The sequence below is a fragment of the Lathamus discolor genome, chromosome 7 (genome assembly GCF_037157495.1).
Source record: "Lathamus discolor isolate bLatDis1 chromosome 7, bLatDis1.hap1, whole genome shotgun sequence".
Taxonomy (NCBI): domain Eukaryota; kingdom Metazoa; phylum Chordata; class Aves; order Psittaciformes; family Psittacidae; genus Lathamus; species Lathamus discolor.
In genome coordinates this window covers 15,688,129-15,706,589 of record NC_088890.1, presented here as the reverse complement: position 1 = coordinate 15,706,589, position 18,461 = coordinate 15,688,129, and the positions used below count along the sequence as shown (strand labels likewise).

The 18,461-nt window shown below is 41.9% G+C and overlaps 1 protein-coding gene across 2 annotated transcripts; it reads left to right on the top strand.

The window, feature by feature from the left end:
• The first annotated feature begins 5,517 nt into the window (after nucleotides 1–5,517).
• KBTBD8 (kelch repeat and BTB domain containing 8) lies at nucleotides 5,518–16,244 on the top strand. Of its 2 annotated transcripts, none has more exons than XM_065687445.1 (4): nucleotides 5,518–5,643; nucleotides 7,844–8,054; nucleotides 8,705–9,819; nucleotides 12,538–16,244. In XM_065687445.1, exons 1-4 carry the CDS (start codon nucleotides 5,628–5,630, stop codon nucleotides 12,999–13,001), a joined length of 1,806 nt encoding a protein of 601 aa, XP_065543517.1. In that variant the 5' UTR covers nucleotides 5,518–5,627; the 3' UTR covers nucleotides 13,002–16,244. The 2 variants fall into 2 exon arrangements, with proteins under 2 accessions (XP_065543517.1, XP_065543518.1); XM_065687446.1 differs by lacking the exon at nucleotides 5,518–5,643 and adding an exon at nucleotides 6,050–6,655.
• The last annotated feature ends 2,217 nt before the right edge of the window (nucleotides 16,245–18,461 follow it).

The following is an 18,461-nucleotide window of genomic DNA, read 5'->3' as shown; positions in this document are numbered from 1 at the left end:
GTTTGGAGATGAGTTTAAACTACTTGTTGCAGCACAGTTCTGAGACAAGCTCAGGAACATACCTCCTCCTGCTCTGGATGGGGCACATTCCACCTTTATGTGTGGTTTGGTTTAGAGAGTGGCCCAGAAGCCTGTGGAATATGGGTCATATTTGCTGGTGAGAGGGATTTTGGAGACTCCAGGTATGATACACAGTGTTTGCTCTAAAGCTGCAAGAAGCTGCTGTTTATTTTTCAAGTGGTGCTTTTAGACACGGCTTTCAGGAATAAGAAATTAAACATGCAGAGATGTGCATGAAATACTGACATAAGTAAGTTATCCACAGTTAATTCAGTCGCAGTGAATGCTCTAGTGGAGCCACATTTTCTGGTGGCAGCCAGGGTCTGATGCACCCATCTGTAAGAGGCAAGAGAAGCTTAAAAGTCGTGGCATGTTAAGGAGGAATGATCACAAAAATATTATTAGAGACTACATGGAGTCTGCTGTAACCCAAGCAGTTTCATTCCCTTTGAGGCTGCTGTTGGGTTATACCTGCTGGATCTCTTCTTTCTGTCCTCTGTGTAGAGCAGATCCAGTGGAGTACTGATTTCCCATCTTTACGCAGGTACCCAAGCCTTCTATGTCAGGCTCCTAGTAATCACAGACTGCTCTTGGGAAACTTTATGTCGATGATGGATGAATGGGTATTTTCCTCTGAAGTGGCTGCTCCAGAATACATCACTCTTACGTCATCTAAACAGTGTTGGTCATCCACATTTCCAGTAGCTGCTGGGACTTGCTGGAAAGGGTAGAGCTTGTCATTCAGAGATAAGGAGGGATTAGCTGTGCGATCTCAGTCAGCCTTAAGAGAAAGGTTAAACACTTTGGGAGAAGGAAGTACGTGTGTGCGTGCACATGTGTCTTCCAAAACAACAGATGGTTTCAATAAAGTTGCTCCTGCTGCTAGGAAGTGGCACTTCTTGACATTAGCAGAGCCGTATCTCATCAGGGTTCTTGTTTCTACCAGCCTATCTCAGCAAAGCCAAATCCACTGTACAGTATGTGGTAATCAGAAAAGGCACTCTGATATCTGCCCCATTAATTGCCCCCTGCCAGCTTTCCCTCTCTCCTGATGTAAGGCCCACTGTGCTCAGTATGGCGGGATCAATCAGCTTTGAAGGGCAACTTTCCCTAATGATCCGCAATTCCCCCTACTTAAACTGCAGCAAGAACTGTCCTTTTAAGGATCCTGCGAGAAATGCATGATTTCTGGGAACCGCTAAACAAAAACCTCTCCGCTTCAATCGATACATCAATGTATTAAATTATTGTGCAACTAAATTAATGTGCCCCTTGGTGACAGGATTGCAGAAAATGAGCAGTGTTTTATGCATTAAAGCCAAACTGGTAAAAGATTGTTTTCAAGGTTAGATTGTGCCATAGCGAATATCAAGATTATTCCTATTAAAGTATGACGGGGTTTCAGAGTGCAGCTGTCACCTGTATTGCTTCTTACAGACTCACAGCATGAATTAACGTGTACAAATAACTGAAGAGTTGTAAATATTAGTTATTGAGACATTTGGGAGACAGCAAGGAATGTTATTTACTAGTATTTGATTTGAATTTTATAATTAAACAACTCTGCTGGAAATTAATGCTTGGGTTTTTTTTTTTTTAACACGAGCAATTGATTAAAAGAGACCTTTCAATGTTGCTGTGAAAGACTAAAAAGCTGCTTGAACAACCCCCTAATTCTATTTTTCTTTACATTTTAGTCCAATTGCATTTATTATCTTCATTTTGCTGGCAGGAGGCAATATGAAAAGTCTTACCTAACACTGAGTAGCAAGAGCTGGCATTATCCAAGTACTCTGTGCATTATCTCTTGCGCAGCAGGAGCACAGGGGGTGGCTTGGGCAGTTCCCTACCAGACGATCCAAACCAATAATTTGTCAAAGATATGAGGCTTTCTTGGTCTCTGTGTTGAAGGTAGATGAACCACAGCTCCCTAATTAGCTTGTTCTGTAGGTGTAATGAAGGAAAACATCTCAACAGGCTGAGAGAGTTAGGCTTGTTCAGCTGGAGAAGGCTCCAGGGAGACCTTAGAGCAACTCCCAGTGGCTAAAGGGGCTGACAAGCAAGCCGGATAGGAGATTTTGACAAGGCCTGTAGTGACAGGACATGGGGGAATGGCTTTAATTTGCCAGAGGCGAGATTGAGATGAGCTCTTAGGCAGAAGTTCTTTCCTGTGAGGGTGCTGAGGCGCTGGCACAGGGTGCCCAGAGAAGCTGTGGCTGCCCCATCCCTGGCAGTGCTCAGCGCCAGGGTGGACAAGACTTGGAGCAACCTGCTCTAGTGGAAGGTGTCCCTCCCCATGGCACTTTCCCCACCAAGTGTTTTCAGATGTATGTTTTCAAGCTGTATCTCAGGAATGATAAATTAGGTGTGAAGCTAAAGAGTAAGTGAAAGCATCCCGGTCCCTCAATAACCAGGACCTTCTGGATTCCTGCAACATGTTAAAATGGTATCACTAGTTTCAGTGCATTTCTGACCAACAGAAAACATAAACCAATCAAAATACAAACTAACAAAACCACCCTACCCAAACTAATTAGAATATTGATAAAGGAATTGACATCAATATGTCTATCCATAGCTCCCCTGTGTCTCCTGGGAAGCCAGAATCTATGAACTCAAATAATTTGATCAACAGCATGCAAGTAAATTAGTGTCAGCACCAAGCTGAGAACCCAATATTCTGACTTCTAGTTCTGTGCTTGAATAGAGGGCCTGCATCGCTTTGCAGGCAAAACAATGACGGAAGAGAGAAAGAAAAGGATGCAGCAGATGCAAAAGGAGCTGGAACTCATTAAGCATCTTGTAATTTCTGAGAGAAAGGTTCCAATATTTGTGTGCAATGCAAATGCCATTTCTAATACCTAGCTTCAGCAAGCTAGGTGACTGACACGCATTTCAGAGCAACTTGCACAGGCACATGCTTCTCATTTTGCACCTCAGTGATCCAGTAAATAATATGCAGAGATAGGTGAAAAAGCAGGTCCTTGGATTTCCGTGGGTGTGCTCCATTGTGCTAAGCCTTCTAAGTGCTAAGGACTAACAGTGAAGGCTTCCACAGAGGAGAGGGGTGATGGCATATTACACTTGAGAAGACTTCGGACTAAGATAAATAGTTGATATCAATGCCTCCTAAAGAATATTTAAACCTGTTTGTATCGCAATTTATGTGCTTCATCAAAGACCATACAAAGGTAAGCTATTTCAAGAAAAGCTTTCACTCCAAAGTATGGTTCAATGTGGTATCTGTATTAAAAAACATTCTATGTTTTGCTTCTGCATTTTGAATGCTAACCCAGCCCGGCCCAAGTGTCCCCAGCAAAGGAAATGAGCTGTATTAGGCAGTGTAATTCGCTGCAAGGTAAGAACAGAGGTATTCTTCTTCCCTCCGTTTTACATTCCGAGGGACATTTTACATTCCGGGGGACAATTTCACAGGCCGTGCCTTTGCTGAATGGGGAAATTGGAAAAACTGCAGGATCGATTTGCAGACGCAAAGTTCTATTTTCTTTTGCACCTCCTTCTTCAGTGTCTCTATCATCCCTGTGCTGTGTGGCATTAGTATCGACAGCAGCCTGGATGCCACTGATAATTGCTAAACTGGGGAAAAGCCATGCCTTGCAAGTGAAAGCAAAGCCACGTCAGCAGCAGGCAGATGACAACGAGTGGTACTGTTCTTGTCTTTAAGTTCATCCACCTTAGAGCACTGGTGATGGACCCATGTTTCTGAGAATGAAAGGGAAATGTATTTTACAAATATAATTTAAATTGGTTTGGTTTGCAGTTTTTAACAGAACTTCCCAGCTAGAAGCTACAAAGTTGTATATTAAATCTATTTTCATCAAACCCAGAGAAATATACTGGACTTTGTCATGCTTCCATTATGGTTAATTCTTCATTAACTGCATTTCACAAAGGAGGAAATAAACCCCACTTCTGCAGCAAACTTCTGATAATGACTCAGTTACCAAGAATGAAAACAGTGGCCAGTGGCTGCAGAGAACTGGAAAAGCTGGTGACTTATCAGCCCCTTGATCTCTGGGATGGAGAGAAATATGCTTTGTGATATTAAAGGTCATTGCCAACAAAATGGTTGCTTGTTTGCTGCAGTTGTTCAGCTGCTCTGTGTGTAGGGCTGGTTCAGCACCAGCCACACTGCGCTGGGTGTTGTGAACAATGGTAAAATAAAGACTGCCGGCGTGATGAGCTTTCAGACTAGGCAGTCCATTATGCTCTTCATTAAAGGTCAATTCTGCCTTGCACAGCTCTGGGTCTTGCATCCAGATGCTGCCCTGTCCCAGCCACATCCTTGCATTATTAGGATGATGGCAGGTGTCCTGGGTTCAGCAGTAGCAGTCATTTTTCTCCTTCTTAGCAGCTGGTGCAGTGCTGTGGTTTTGACTTTTGGCCTGGGAACAGCGCTGATAACACCGATGGTTTCAGTTACCACTCAAATGTTTTACTCTGACCAAGGACTTTGTGAGCCTCATGCTCTGCCAGGGAGGAGGGAAATCCAAGAGGAAGCAGAGACAGGACACCTGATCCAAACTAACCAAAGAGGTATTCCACACCACAGCATGTCATGCCCAGGGAGGTAACAGAGAGTTACCCAGAAGGGTTAGTACTCAGCAGGATTGGACGAGGTATCAGTTGGTGCCCAGTTGGGTGGGGTGGAGGTGAGTTATTGGTCGGCTGGTGTTGAGGTGTTGTATTCTCTTCCTTTGTTACTTCCTTTATCATTATTATCACTGGTGGTAGCAGCAGTGATCTGTGTTACACCTTAGTTACTGGGCTGTTCTTATCTCAACCTGTGGGAGTTGCATTCTTCTCGATTCTCCTCTCTGTCCCTCTGGGTGTAGGGGGAGGGCAAGAAGGGGGGGAGTGAGTGAACGACCGCGTGATTTATGGCTGACTTTGTTTAAACCACGACAGCAGGCATTTTTGTCTTCCCCGTTTCTGCCCGTTTTCCAGCAGTGTCCATGGTGGCTGCTCTGCCCGGCCTGCTGGGCACACAGCTTCTGGGTGATGCCTCTGCTTCACTTTGGGAAGGTCTGCAAGTCAGTGACAGTGGGAGAGTGGCAGCACAAGGGCTGATAAAGCAGGAATTGGGATGGGTTTATTTGTGTGGAGAGGCCATTTCTGCTGCGTGCCCCTAAAGAGGAGAAGACGCACAGCCAGGTGCTGAAGCCTGCCCGCACGCCCCTGCCTGAAGGCCCCAAAATGGCTGCTCCGCCCTGGGGCGCGTTGCTACGCGACGGGCAGAACCCGTGCACATGTCCCCCTCCGCCTCCTCCTTTAAACTACAGCACCCAATCAGACCGCCCCGGGGAGAACTACAACTCCCGGCATGCCCCGCGCGACCGGGGGCGGTGCACCGCTGGGATGGAGGCCCGCACTACATTTCCCGTCAGGCTTTGGGGGTTGTGGCCAATCAGCGCGCCTCAGGTTGGCCGGTGCGAGGAGCGGGGTTGGCTTCCGCGGGAGTAAGCGGGCCGCGGAGAGGAATCGGCGCGGGTGACATTTCCTCTCGGGCCGCCCCTCTCTGCCGCTGCCGGAGCGGGGCCCCGAGAATGGCAGCGTTAGGAGGTCGGTGCGGCCGGGCCAGCCGTGTGGAGGAGCGGGCTGGAGGGGGGAGCGGCCTGTGCGGTGGGACACTCGCGGTGGGGTGGCTGGTGTGGGGGGCCTGTGTGGTGAGGGTTCTCTGGGGAGGGGAGGCGAGGCACACAGAGGAGGGGGGTGAAGCCTTTATCTGGGGGGTGGCTGTGGGGAGAACCGAGGTGGGGGTTCCTGGGCTGAGGGGTGGGTGTGGGGGGGACGGGCCCGGGGTGCTTGGATGAGGGGCCTGCGGTGTGGGTAAGGTGATGTCAGAGGAGGGTGTTTGAGTGGGTCGTGTGCAGGGGTGTGAGGTGAGGGCTGGTGTCTGGGCAGAGAGCAGGGCCGCGTGAGGTGTGCGGCGGGGCTGGGCTTTGTTAGGGTGGAGGGAGGGTTTCCTCTGAGGGGCACCCCAGCGCTTGTGGTCTGTGTGAGGGGAGCTCAGCCGAGAGGGGCTGTGCGTGATGAAAGGCGTCTATGAACGTAGATGTGTGGGGAGTGGAGAAGGGAAGGGGGTATGAGAAATTAATGTGGAGAGTGTTTTGGGGTGATGTCTGAAGGAAACAGTTAAAATTTTGAGGTGCAAGTGAGAGGAATATTGATAGAGGATAAAGATGCTTGGGGCAGGAGAGGGGAAATGAAGGTGATGAAAATGACTGAGAAGGTTTTATGGGGTGAAAGCTGAAATGTGGATAGTGTCAAGGATTAAGTAGAATACATGCATGAGTACCTATTCGAGCACTAGAAGCTGTCTTGCTTGTATGTGCTCATTGCTGGAGTTACTGGCAGGGTGAGAAAAGAACTGTTTTGCATCTTTTTCACTGTTAGAAAAATAAACTAAACTCTCCTGCAATAGTAGCTACATCAGAGCTTTGTGTACATCAAAGCTGTGGTAGGTAGGAAGCCTTGGAACCAAGCTAGCAAAGTATTATTTGCTTGGAATTTGCTCGCTGGTGATTGACGCTGTTTCTAAACAAGCACCAATTCTCCACTTCCCTAATGTTTGGTGAGTTTTGAATGCTGGAGCTCAATTAGTGTGCTAAAATCAAGTCCCCTGTTGTAGGTTTTACCTGAAGTATTTACTATTGTATGGGAGGAGTAGGGAGGGAGGGAAGAAAGTGTTTTGAAGACTTTACCTAGCAGTACTTTGAAAAGACACTGATGATATTTGGCCCCAAGCCTCCATGGGAAATGTGTGCCCAACAGCAGATCCCCATTGATTTAATTGTGCCTGCTCAAAGCTGTGTCTTAATTCTGAGTAAGAGAAACTGTAACTGCTGCTTATCACTACGAATTAGAATTGAAATTTCCTATTCATCATCAGCATTGTTGTTTGCTGTCCTCTTTGCCCCTTTGTGTTGCCTAAAATTTGTTGGAAGCATTCTCTGTTGCAGTCAGCAGCTTTACCTGATTTGCAGCTCTTGCCACCTAATGTTTTTCTTTTGAGCTCTCCTTTGTTGTTGTTGTTGCGTAAAAATTTGGTTGCTATTACGAAACAGTTTTTCGTGCTTGAGGTATTGCTCAATTTTCACTTTGGGCATTACTTCATTAGGCACATCACATGTTACTTAGAAGAATATGCTCCACTTCATATGTTTTCACAATGATATGTGAGCTACTTCATAGCCAAGTGAATTGTGTTGTATTTGTAAAGAAAAACATTTAAACATCCATACAAACTGATGCGAATTTGTTTGTTGCCTAACATATTTACTGTTTCTTCATGAGTCCACGTTATTAACCATCACTTGTGTAAGCTAGAAGCCAGTTCCTGTTTCAATGTGAAGTTAAGCTTGTGCTTATAGACTTGTGTAATGATGATGTAGGTTGAAGGCTTATGTTATTCTTCTACATTCTTTGGTTTTCCTGTTTTTATAATTTGGCAAGCTTTGTGATTCTTGACTTAATTTCCCAGTGATATGGAGTAAGTATGAACTTTTTTTTTTCTTAATGTTAATAGATATAATTTAATGGTTAATGGTAACCAATGCATACATTGGGAAAAAAAATAAAATCTTTATATCTTTACTCTTGAAAGTGTTAGACTTGCTGTTGATGAGTAGTGACAATGAGGAAGTACAGAATATTAATTTGAGCTAATTCTTGCTCCTGCATGGTTTTTCTTTGGAGGGAGAGGGTTGGGGTATTGTATTTCTTGTTTGTTAGTTAAACAGTTTCAATTTTTGCCTTGTAGAACCAAGTAAGTTTTCACAAACACTGAACGGAATTCCTTCTTCAAACCCAGTCAGCAGTGGAATGGACCCCTTCCATGCTTGTAGTATTCTTCAACAGCTGAAAACCATGTATGATGAAGGACAACTGACAGATATCGTAGTGGAGGTGGATCATGGGAAAACATTCTCCTGTCATAGGAATGTTCTTGCTGCAATCAGTCCTTACTTCAGGTATAATAGTCCATTGTTCTAGTGATCAAAAGCAGAATTATAATTGAAGTTCATTATTAAAATTTAAAATAACATCTATACTAATATTCCATGGAACTTGGTAGTACAGTGAACCTAGTTAACTAAAGGTTATTGTTCTCTTCAGGCCAATGAATTAGCAGTGTCTGTTTATAGAATGAGAGTTTCGCTGGAGAAAATGTTACATGATTTAACAAAAAAAAAAAAACAAACAAAATTGCATCCAGTTTTGAGGGTATCTTGGATACAAGAACAGCATATTTAAACTCCTTGTTTCCTTTTAAAGTTATATATTCTAGTATGCTAGAATGTGCATGTGAAATAACATGGTGAAAGTTGAATGCGAAGACTTGCGCATGTCAAGAGCTTTGCTTGTAAACTGAATGAATTTTAATATGGGGTTAATGAGATAATTAAGCAAAAAATTCGGGTTTGCCACTTCTGTTTCAGTAAGTCTAGAACTGATCTTAAATTTAGGTATCCAAACAGGACAGTATAACATCAGTGATAAATGTATTTGTGCTGATGCAAGGGCAAACTGATTGGGATTAGCTGTACAATATAACTTCTTTTCTCATACATGTACGTAGAAGGTGATTACAAATAAACTGCTGAATGTTTCTCTTTTGTAGATCTATGTTCACTAGCGGCCTTACAGAGAGTACCCAGAAAGAAGTTCGTATAGTTGGTGTTGAAGCAGAGTCAATGCATTTAGTATTGAACTATGCATATACCTCCAGAGTAATGCTGACAGAGGCCAACGTTCAAGCTTTGTTCACTGCAGCTAGTATCTTCCAGATCCCTTCCATACAAGACCAGTGTGCTAAATATATGATCAGTCATTTGGACCCACAGAACTCCATTGGGGTGTTTATCTTTGCTGATCACTATGGTCATCAGGAACTCAAAGACAGATCACAAGACTACATTCGTAAAAAGTTTCTGAGTGTCACCAAAGAGCAAGAGTTTCTTCACTTGAGAAAAGATCAACTGATAAGTATACTCGACAGTGATGACTTAAATGTAGACAAAGAAGAACATGTTTATGACAGCATTATAAGGTGGTTTGAGCATGAACAAAATAAGAGAGAAGTGCACCTTCCAGAAATATTTGCCAAATGCATCCGTATGCCTCTGTTGGAAGAGACATTTTTAGAGAAAATCCCTCCCATGTTTGCACAGGCTATGGCCAAAAGCTGTGTACAAAAGGGACAACATAGTGCCAATGGCTATACACAACGGCTTGGAATGACCGCTTCTGAAATGATCATATGCTTTGATGCTGCCCACAAACACTCAGGAAAGAAGCAAACAGTGCCTTGTTTAGATTCGGTCACAGGGAGAGTGTTTAAACTATGCAAGCCACCAAATGACTTGAGGGAGGTTGGAATTCTTGTATCTCCTGATAATGATATTTATATTGCGGGTGGTTACAGACCAAGCAGCAGTGAGGTCTCCATTGACCACAGAGCAGAGAGTGATTTTTGGATGTATGATCACTCTGGCAATAGGTGGATTCCAAAAGCTCCTTTGTTGAGAGCCAGAATAGGCTGCAAACTGGTTCATTGCTGTGGTAAACTGTATGCAATAGGTGGTCGTGTTTATGAAGGAGATGGACGTAACTCACTCAAGTCTGTGGAGTGTTACGACAGCCGAGAGAACTGTTGGACAGCTGTCTGTCCAATGCCGGTAGCAATGGAGTTTCATAGTGCTGTGGAATATAAGGATAACATCTATGTTTTACAGGGTAAGGTGGTTTGACTACATGGTGTTTTGTTGGAAGTGGGGATTGTTCAATCTGACTATGCTCCCTTAAGCACCTCGGAAAATCCAAATTTCCTGGACATTTAGAGTACACCTGGAACAACAAGGTGGAATGAAAGCTAGGGAAAGCTGTGAGTGAGGAAGAGTGAGGTTGCTGCTTGAGTTCTCATGCCCTGGGAATGTGTCACTGAATTGTAGCATTGAATATTGCACAAATGGCAATTTTGGTGGTGCTAAGTCAACAGTATAGTATTAAATTTTGCTGTTGAAATTCTTTATTAAATCTTCATCTGGTTGAAATGCAGTAATGTTGAAGAAAAGATATTGTCCTCTGAAAAAGCAGGTTTCATTTTATTCATCTAAGCCCGTGAAAATTCCTGGTGTCTGTATTCTTGGTGACCATTGAAAGCCTTCATTTCATCCCCTACCCTGCTATTTGAAGTAAACCTGGAAACTAAGAAAGATGATTTCTCTCTTTCTAATTAGCTTTGTTTCGTTGATCAGTAATTACATAGTGTCTTTGCATCATTTCTTAAAGTAAATAATCAGACTTATTGGTGTATTAGATATTATTAAATTAATAAACAGGATCATTATCAGAATGGATCAAATAATTTATTTTTCATTCTTCTATAAAATACCTATTTGTATTTTGAGCCATATAGCAGTCTGCACATAAAAGTGCAGAGCCTGGTCTATGGGGCTGTATTAAGAGTCCCAAGAAGTGAAGTGAAAGAAGAGAGGGTGTCTTGGTTATGTTTTGCTAAAGGCCGCCTCTGAAAACACCTGCTGAAGTTGGAGTCTTAGATTCACATCAACACCCTCTTTGGGTTGCTCTCCATACAGAGCTGGACCAGAAGAAAGAAATAGGATAGAGAATACTGTAAGGTCATTGTTATGTACTTGAAGAACTCAAGAGGATTTCTTGACTTTGCTTCCCTGCTACTTGGTAAGGTTGAGCTTCCACATGACTGGCAGAGACTTTTGTAGTTTCTGTATCAGGTTTGACTCTTGTTGGTTGTGGCTTTAAATAATTGCATTAACGCTAGCAAGTTGTCTCAGTCTGTCCTGTTGGGTCAGACATCTACTTTAGATGATTAAACAAGCACAGAAGAATATTTAATGTAATACTTTAATACTTAACATAGGACAGGACAAGGTAATGGCTTTAAAATGAAAGAGAGTAGATTTAGATGAGAGAAAAGGAAGAACTGCTTTTCAGTGAGGATGGTGAGGCACTGGCACAGGTTGCCTGGAGAAGCTGTGGCTGCCCCATGCCTGTCAGTGTTCAAGGCCAGGTTGGATGGGGCTTGGAGCAACCTGCTGTAGTGGAAGGTGCCCTGCCTGTGGCAGGGGGTTAGAACAGAATGAATTTTAAAGTCCCTTCCAACCCAAACCTGTCTATGATTTAACTTGTTAAGAGTTTGTTAGAACTGCTAAAAAAGTAAACCATTTTATAACGTGCATAATTTGTTTACAGATTTTAACTGCACTAATTCTGTGCTTCAGTGGTTTAAATGACAGCTCAATGCTTGCAAGGTATTTCACTGTGCAACCAGCAGATTACAAAGATTTATGTTATGGGAAATAGGCAACTCTTCTGTTTGAGTGTGATAGATAAAATCTTGATTGAGTTGCACTGAATTAGTATAAAAAAGTTAAATTTCAATAGCCTTTCTAGAGAAAGGTAGTAAGTTTGAAGTAGTCAATAAGGATCGAATGTTAAAATGCCAATGGAACGCGAGCATCAGTCATAGGAAATTACACTTTAGAATAAAAATTAATAATTAAAAATGTATTATATGTAAGGTTTGGCTTTTAAGCTGTCCCCCCATCCATTTTATTGTATCACTGCTGTATTCTTTGTTATACTTGAGGTGCTTGGTTACACAGCAGCTTGATTAAGATTTTTAAAAGTGAAATTATATATGATATGAATTATGCTCGTATTTGGCAAATGTTAGGCCTTTATTTCCCCAAGCTTTACAAAAGACAGAGTAATCTTTATTTTCATCAAGTTTGCAGAGCATAAGCTTTCAGTCAGCTGAACTTCCATTATCTGCAGCCTGTAGATGCTTCTCTGTGCAGTGAACAGAAGAGATGTTTTGTAATCACATCACAAAACTAATGATGAATCAGTAGCTTCATGCAAATACTCACCTGGCATCCTTCTAAGCAGATCAACCCAGATGTGTAACCCAGCTTCCTGATACAAATGGTTTTGAAGTCTGTGTGTGGTGCAAGACACAGTTGGTTTGCTCAGGTTTAATGACTTTCTGGCACTGAATTCGGGGACTCCATGGTCTGTAGATGACCTATTGTGAAGATGTTAAAGAACAAAACAAATTCTCTAGACTGTTTCAAGCCTAGAATCTTATAAGAATTTGTCCCAAATTGGTAAGCATGGTTTAGAAGTAGTGAAGGATATCTAGTAAATATGTAAAACATTGTATTTCTGATATATTTCACATTCCCTCTTCTTCAGCTGGAATAGAAACTCAAAGTAGTTTTTACTTCTGTGTTTGTAATCTGGACAAAAGCAGGCCATGGTGCTAGGGTTTCTGTTATGGGATTAGGGCACTTAAAAATTGGTGGACTGTTTGTGTCTGGGGAAGAACGTATCTGAAAGCTTAATAGCTGCAGAATTACTGGTCTGAGATTGAAGCATAAGTTATGTTTTATTTTTCCTCTCTTTTTTCAGGGGAATTTTTTCTCTGCTATGATCCTCAGAAGGATTACTGGGGCTTTTTGACCCCCATGACTGTGCCTAGACTCCAAGGCTTGGCAACTGTGTACAATGACTCCATCTACTACATAGCTGGAACCTGTGGAAACCATCAACGTATGTTTACCGTAGAGGCCTATGACATTGAACAAAATAAGTGGACTCGAAAAAAAGACTTCCCTTGTGATCAGTCCATTAATCCATATATAAAACTCGTACTCCTCAAAAACAAACTCCATCTGTTTGTCAGAGCTACTCAAGTCACTGTTGAAGAACATGTTTTCAGAACCAGCAGGAAGAATTCGCTCTACCAGTATGATGAGGTTAATGACCAATGGCAAAAGGTCTATGAGACTCCAGACAGGCTCTGGGATTTGGGCCGGCATTTTGAATGTGTTGTTGCTAAATTGTATCCGCAGTGTCTTCAGAAAGTTATTTAAATCTTGTTTGTTTTCAGTCACAGGCCTTAGTGATTTCAGTGGTGATCTGATGCTAGAGAAAACATGTCTTAAAAGAAAACAAAGAAATCCTGTCAGTATTTATTGTAAGCTGAAACAGACCGTTTTTTGTCTATGGGGACGGGTGCTCTTTAAAGGTTGCAGTCTGGGGAGGGAATACTGGTTCAGTTTCATATTTACTGATGCTTTCCTGGGAAATGAGAAGGAGGTTACAAAGTGCAATTATCAACATTTTTTTTTTTTCTGGTAAACACTTAATCATGTCATCCTAGAGGGGTGGTTTTGTGGTAAGAGCAAATTAAGTGAAAGAGCCAGGATAACTATGCACTACAGTGAAAGAAAATCTAGCATTACTAGCTAAGGATGTCCAAGATGTTTTGAAGTGACTTTTCTTTTTTTTCCTTTCTTTTTTTTTTTTTTTTTTTTAAATACGGGTAAATTTTGAGGCAATATCACTATGTTGGTTTTCTTTGGTTGTTTTTTATTCTAGATTGAAAGTACATAGGGGAATGATAGATCCTGATTCATAATGATCTCTTTTTTTTCTTTTTGTACTATTTTTGAAGTCTGCGAAGATGTTTTGTGATGTTTGTGCACTACAATTTAGGAGGAAAACTCAAGTCCTCAAGTCAGAATTGGAGCACAGAGTACCTTTGTCCCGGGCGGATCCCGTTCACATTACTGTACCACTTCTTGTCTGTGGATTTCTGAACTTAATGATGGGGGGGGGAAATCCCAACACCTATTTTCTGCCACATAGACGTAGTGTTGTAAAACCATATTTTTTTTTTTAACACTGCTTAACACCTTTTTTTCCATCCCATAAAGGGCTTTAACCCAAAAGTTGATGGTGCTAGTATGTTTTTAATACTTGTTTGTCTGAAATGGGCCAGCTTTATGCTACTGTTTAAGACAGCCTGTTAGTTTCCATGAATTGTGTATGTTGTGAGGCCCTGTCCTGTCATCAGGTTGTCTTTTTTAACATAACATTTTTACTGCAGTGGTATTCTTGCACAGAATGGTGACAGGATATGGCCTTCGTAATACTGAGTATTTTTCTTTTCTTTTTGTGTGGAGTGTTCACTTTGTCTCCACTGAAGTACAGTGCTATGTGCAGAGTTGGCATGTGCTCCAGTAGTTTGGAAAAGTGTGGCTTAACTTTACAAGCTGTTGTTCTTTTCTCCCTGCAGTCAAGCCCTCAAATAATTCCTCTTTCATTCTGATCTATAATGTGAAAATTTGCACTACTGAGCTGTCTTCGTTATCTGGTGTATTAAAGGAAAATTGACAATAAGTGTCCGTGGCTTACATGCTCTGGGGTGCAAATATGTAATAGGAATCCGATGTATTGCAACACTTTTCTCTATGTATTTAACATTTAGTTTATTTTTGAATAGTAAATGAGTTCAAAGTTCAGCCTCTGCTTCAGTACTGAAAACTGGATTTAAAAGGGAAAAGATGAATCCTAAAACTCGTATCGGCTGTAACTCACCAGGCTTACTTTGTTACCACTCTAATTTTTGCAGAGCTGTGAGTATGTTATCTTACTCTTCCCTGTTTTCTCCAATTGACCTAAGGAAATCAGTGAACTTGAAATAGCAGCGGCCATCGCTGGCTGTAAGTGCTTACCACTATCTGGCTTCTCAGCTGATATTTCAGTAAGCCAAATATTTAGCTTGTTGTTTATCCCCCCTGGCATGGCTGAGGATTTTGATGCTGTTTGTTTACAATGTGGTATTACTGTTCCCAAATGGGATCTTTCTCATCCACAACAATACATGCCTGGTTCTATTTCTTAATTCTTGCACAAAGTGTTTAAAAGGCAAAAACAAACACAAAAACTGTGAAATGAAAAGGAGAAAAAAAGAAAAAGCCTCTTTGCATTACATACCTCATCTTCCGGAGACTCACCGAGCCGCTGCTTTGAACGTGAGCGCCTGAATTGACACTTCTTGCTAAGACTGCATTTTCCAACAGTGTTGAGGTGTGTTGTTTTTTTGCTTAGTTTTCCTCTGGATACTGTTTTCTGTGTATCCATAGCCAAGAATAAGAGTGTTGGTGTTTTTTTGGTTTTTTTTTTTAAAGGGCAACTGATTTCGTTTTTACAATTACCCCTAGTCCTTGGCTAGCTCTTTGCTCTGTTGTAGGCCTCTAGCTGCAAGCTTTCTGAAGCACCCTCCCTAACAGTGTTGCATTTGTGTGTAAAACCATTTCTTTGCAAAGTGTTATGTACCTTTTTTCTCTCTTTTTTTTTTTTGGCTGGTTTTGGTTTTTTGTTGTTTTGGGTTTTCTTAAGCTTGGTTGAATATTTACAAGACTTCTTGCTGCTTTTTGACAATCTATATTTATTTAGTAGAACAAATTTCAATATATTACTTGAAACTATGAAATAGAATTGAGTTAGCAGTCGACTGGTCATGTGATGTATAGAAGTACAATATGCTGTGGTTAATTCTACAGTAGGTTTGTTCATTTTGTTTTATCTGCACTAAAGTACGAAGATCTCCATTCTGTTTAACCATTCAAACTGAGGGCGTGATCCAAGTCTGTTATGTGTTTAAAAGTTAAATCCTGGAACTTGCTGTGGGAGTAGAATATACTAAACTTTTTGCATGAGGAGTTTGTTGAGACAGTAATGTAGCTGTGACATTTTGCCAATTCTTAAATGCTTCTACGTCTTGCCGAAAGTCAGATTCCTGCTAAAGTTTTGCTTTAGAGTCAGGCTTAAGTAAACTTGCACAGCACAAGAGAAAAAAGTAATTGCACCAAAGGTACTGATAATATTTAAACAGTAATCTGTACATTTTCCCCCACTTGGTATTTTTTCTGCATTCATTTCTTGCCCTTTATTAAATGAATTTCTAGCATTGTGAGGACTTTGTGAGTGTAAATCTCTTTTTCCAGACTTCTTAGTTACTTTAGAAGGCAACATTTTGTAATTTCCACTTGATTCCACCAGTAAAATTTAGACTAACTAAAAGCAGTTCTGGTGCACCAACCATGCAGTGTGTGTATGTTCTACAAGAAATCGAAGAGTTCCCTGTTCGTAAGGCTATTTAGAAATGGCATCCAACATTCAGTGCTCAGGTATGTTAGTAAGAAGTACTGTAGTCCTATGAGGGCAAATGTGTGGATTTTTAAACATTTTGCCATAATTGCACAATTTTGCATTTTTACTTAATGTCATGTTATGTTTCTTAAAATAAACCTATTGTTGAAATACAATTGAGTTCAACTGGCTTTGTGATAAATTTCGTGCATGCTTTTAGGTAAACTTCTGTAAGTTAACCCAGTGATACATCTTTTTGATGCTTGTTCAGTTGTTTCTCTACTTGTGTGTAATATATCTATGTAATTTTTTCCTTTACTTTTTAAGGCTGTTACTTGGGGTGGAAGGTGCTTTGTTCTGCTTTGTTGTCTCCTTGTTGCTGTTCAGGTCTAACTTCTCATTTGCTTACATGCAGGTGACATCATCTTTCCCTTTCCCTTCCTCCTTGCCTTTGCCTGAAGCTGTCGTCACAGCAGGAATGTCAACTAGGGCTTTCCAGTCCGATACTGCTGCACATTGGAAAACCCTGAAATGCTTCATACTGAGTTTCCCAGCATCTTTAGTAAGGAAGTTCCTTCCCAGGTGGCAAAAGGGAGGTGGAGAGTACAGTAATGCTGGTTGCAGAGGAGTCTACTGCAGGGCTGAGAACAAGAAGCCTCTTTTCCCCTAGCTGTTTAAACAAAACTCCAGCCTTATATGTGGCTTCTGATGTAGTGACAGTGCTTAGCACATCTGCTTGTAAATTATACTTTTCATTTGAGAACCTTTGTTCCCTTTCAGGGACTGCCTAATGATGCTCAGTCATTGCAGGCTAGGAAAACATGACGTTTGCTTTTTTGGGAAGGTACCCCTTTTACTGAGTTCTTGCAGGTGTTATTTCCACCCTCCCACCCACTCAGCTCCTAACCCCCAGCCTGTAAACTTGTTTGGTTGTGATTTAAAGGCTGCTCACCTGGTAGTCTGGCCACAACAAAAGAAATTCAGCATACAGGTTAGTGGTGGTGGTGTATCTTCAGATGAGCTCTGCACACACAGCCGGTGAGTCAGACTGGCTTGGCTGCCTGAGCTACGCAGGAGACTGTTCATGAGCTATGCATTGTGGTACCCACATGTCTGGAGACTTCTACGTGATGATTCTAGTCTTGGGTGAGTTTGTGCTAGCAGATCCATGCTCCTGGTCACTGTTTCAGAATGGTCCACTCTCTCCAGTTGGACAGAAGAGCAACACCTATGGGTCCTGGCCTCTCTGTGTAGTTAGTGGTTTATTTTATGCGATTGCAGCATGGTTCTTCAGAGTTGAGCTGCTTGCTTTCAACCTATCACAGCACGTACTGGACAGTCTTGATATCTTTTCTGTTTGCAGCGTTCTGTTGCTGGGAACATTTCTCTGGAGTAATCAGCCAGTAGAGCAAAGGTGCCACTTGCCTTCCTACTTTCCTGTCCAGATCAGCAACTGCTCTGTCACAAACCAGCGATGTGTCCTCTTGAAGACTTAGCAGAAAAAATGATGAAGCCAGCACAGAGGAGGTAGGCTTGAACTTTCTAAGACATATCTGGAAGGCACTCTTGGTTTGTAATGGCCATGGAGAGGGACCAGAGCCAAAACTGGGACAGGAGTAGTTCAACCGTGTTCTTTGATTCTTTACTCTCATGGAAAAAAAACATGATAAATGAATTGGCCCTCAGTGCTCCAAATTCCCTAGTAGCTCTTATGAAATCCTTCTAACAGTTGGCATGCAGTGAATGAGAACTTTGCATGGTCAAGTTGACCTATTCAGGTATATTGAGGGTCATGGCTAACTAAGGGAGCACTTTTGCTTATTATACCCTCTAAGCGTCAAAGAGGATTTCCCTTCTTTGGATACTACAGTAAATTATGATGTATTTTTTTGATGAGAGAAATATATGGGCACTTGGGGAGACTGTTTCTGTCCTGGGAAGGGGTGGAACTATTTTCTGGCCATTTTGATTTTTCCCTTTCAAACATACTTAGGGAAGCAATACGTTATTTTGGAAGCATTTGCTGGAGGAATGGAACACACATGTACACCCCAAGGCAAAGTAGCATTACTTAAATGAAATAATCCACCAGGTTTGGTCCACTTTCATGAATCTGTGCCCTGGTTTTTCACAGCCCCAAAGCTATGAACAAGTACACTCCCTTAAGCTGTGTGCAGGGGATATCTCACAGCTGGGCACTTGTGTTGTCAGTAGGTGGAGAAACAACCACCCAGGCGTTGCTATCTGCTTATCTCTGTGCAACATGTACTCCCCTCTCTACCTCCAAGTTTGAACCTCACCCCTTCCTTAACATGTAGTTGAGGTCCCATGTGCCTGACTGCTGATTTCTGTACTTTACACAAATGATAATGCAAATATCCACTGTCAGAGGC

Coding starts and splice junctions, on each gene's coding strand:
- KBTBD8 (XM_065687445.1), top strand. Junction 8,055..8,704: donor GCAATCAGTCCTTACTTCAG/GTATAATAGTCC, acceptor TCTCTTTTGTAG/ATCTATGTTCACTAGCGGCC. Junction 9,820..12,537: donor TAACATCTATGTTTTACAGG/GTAAGGTGGTTT, acceptor CTCTTTTTTCAG/GGGAATTTTTTCTCTGCTAT.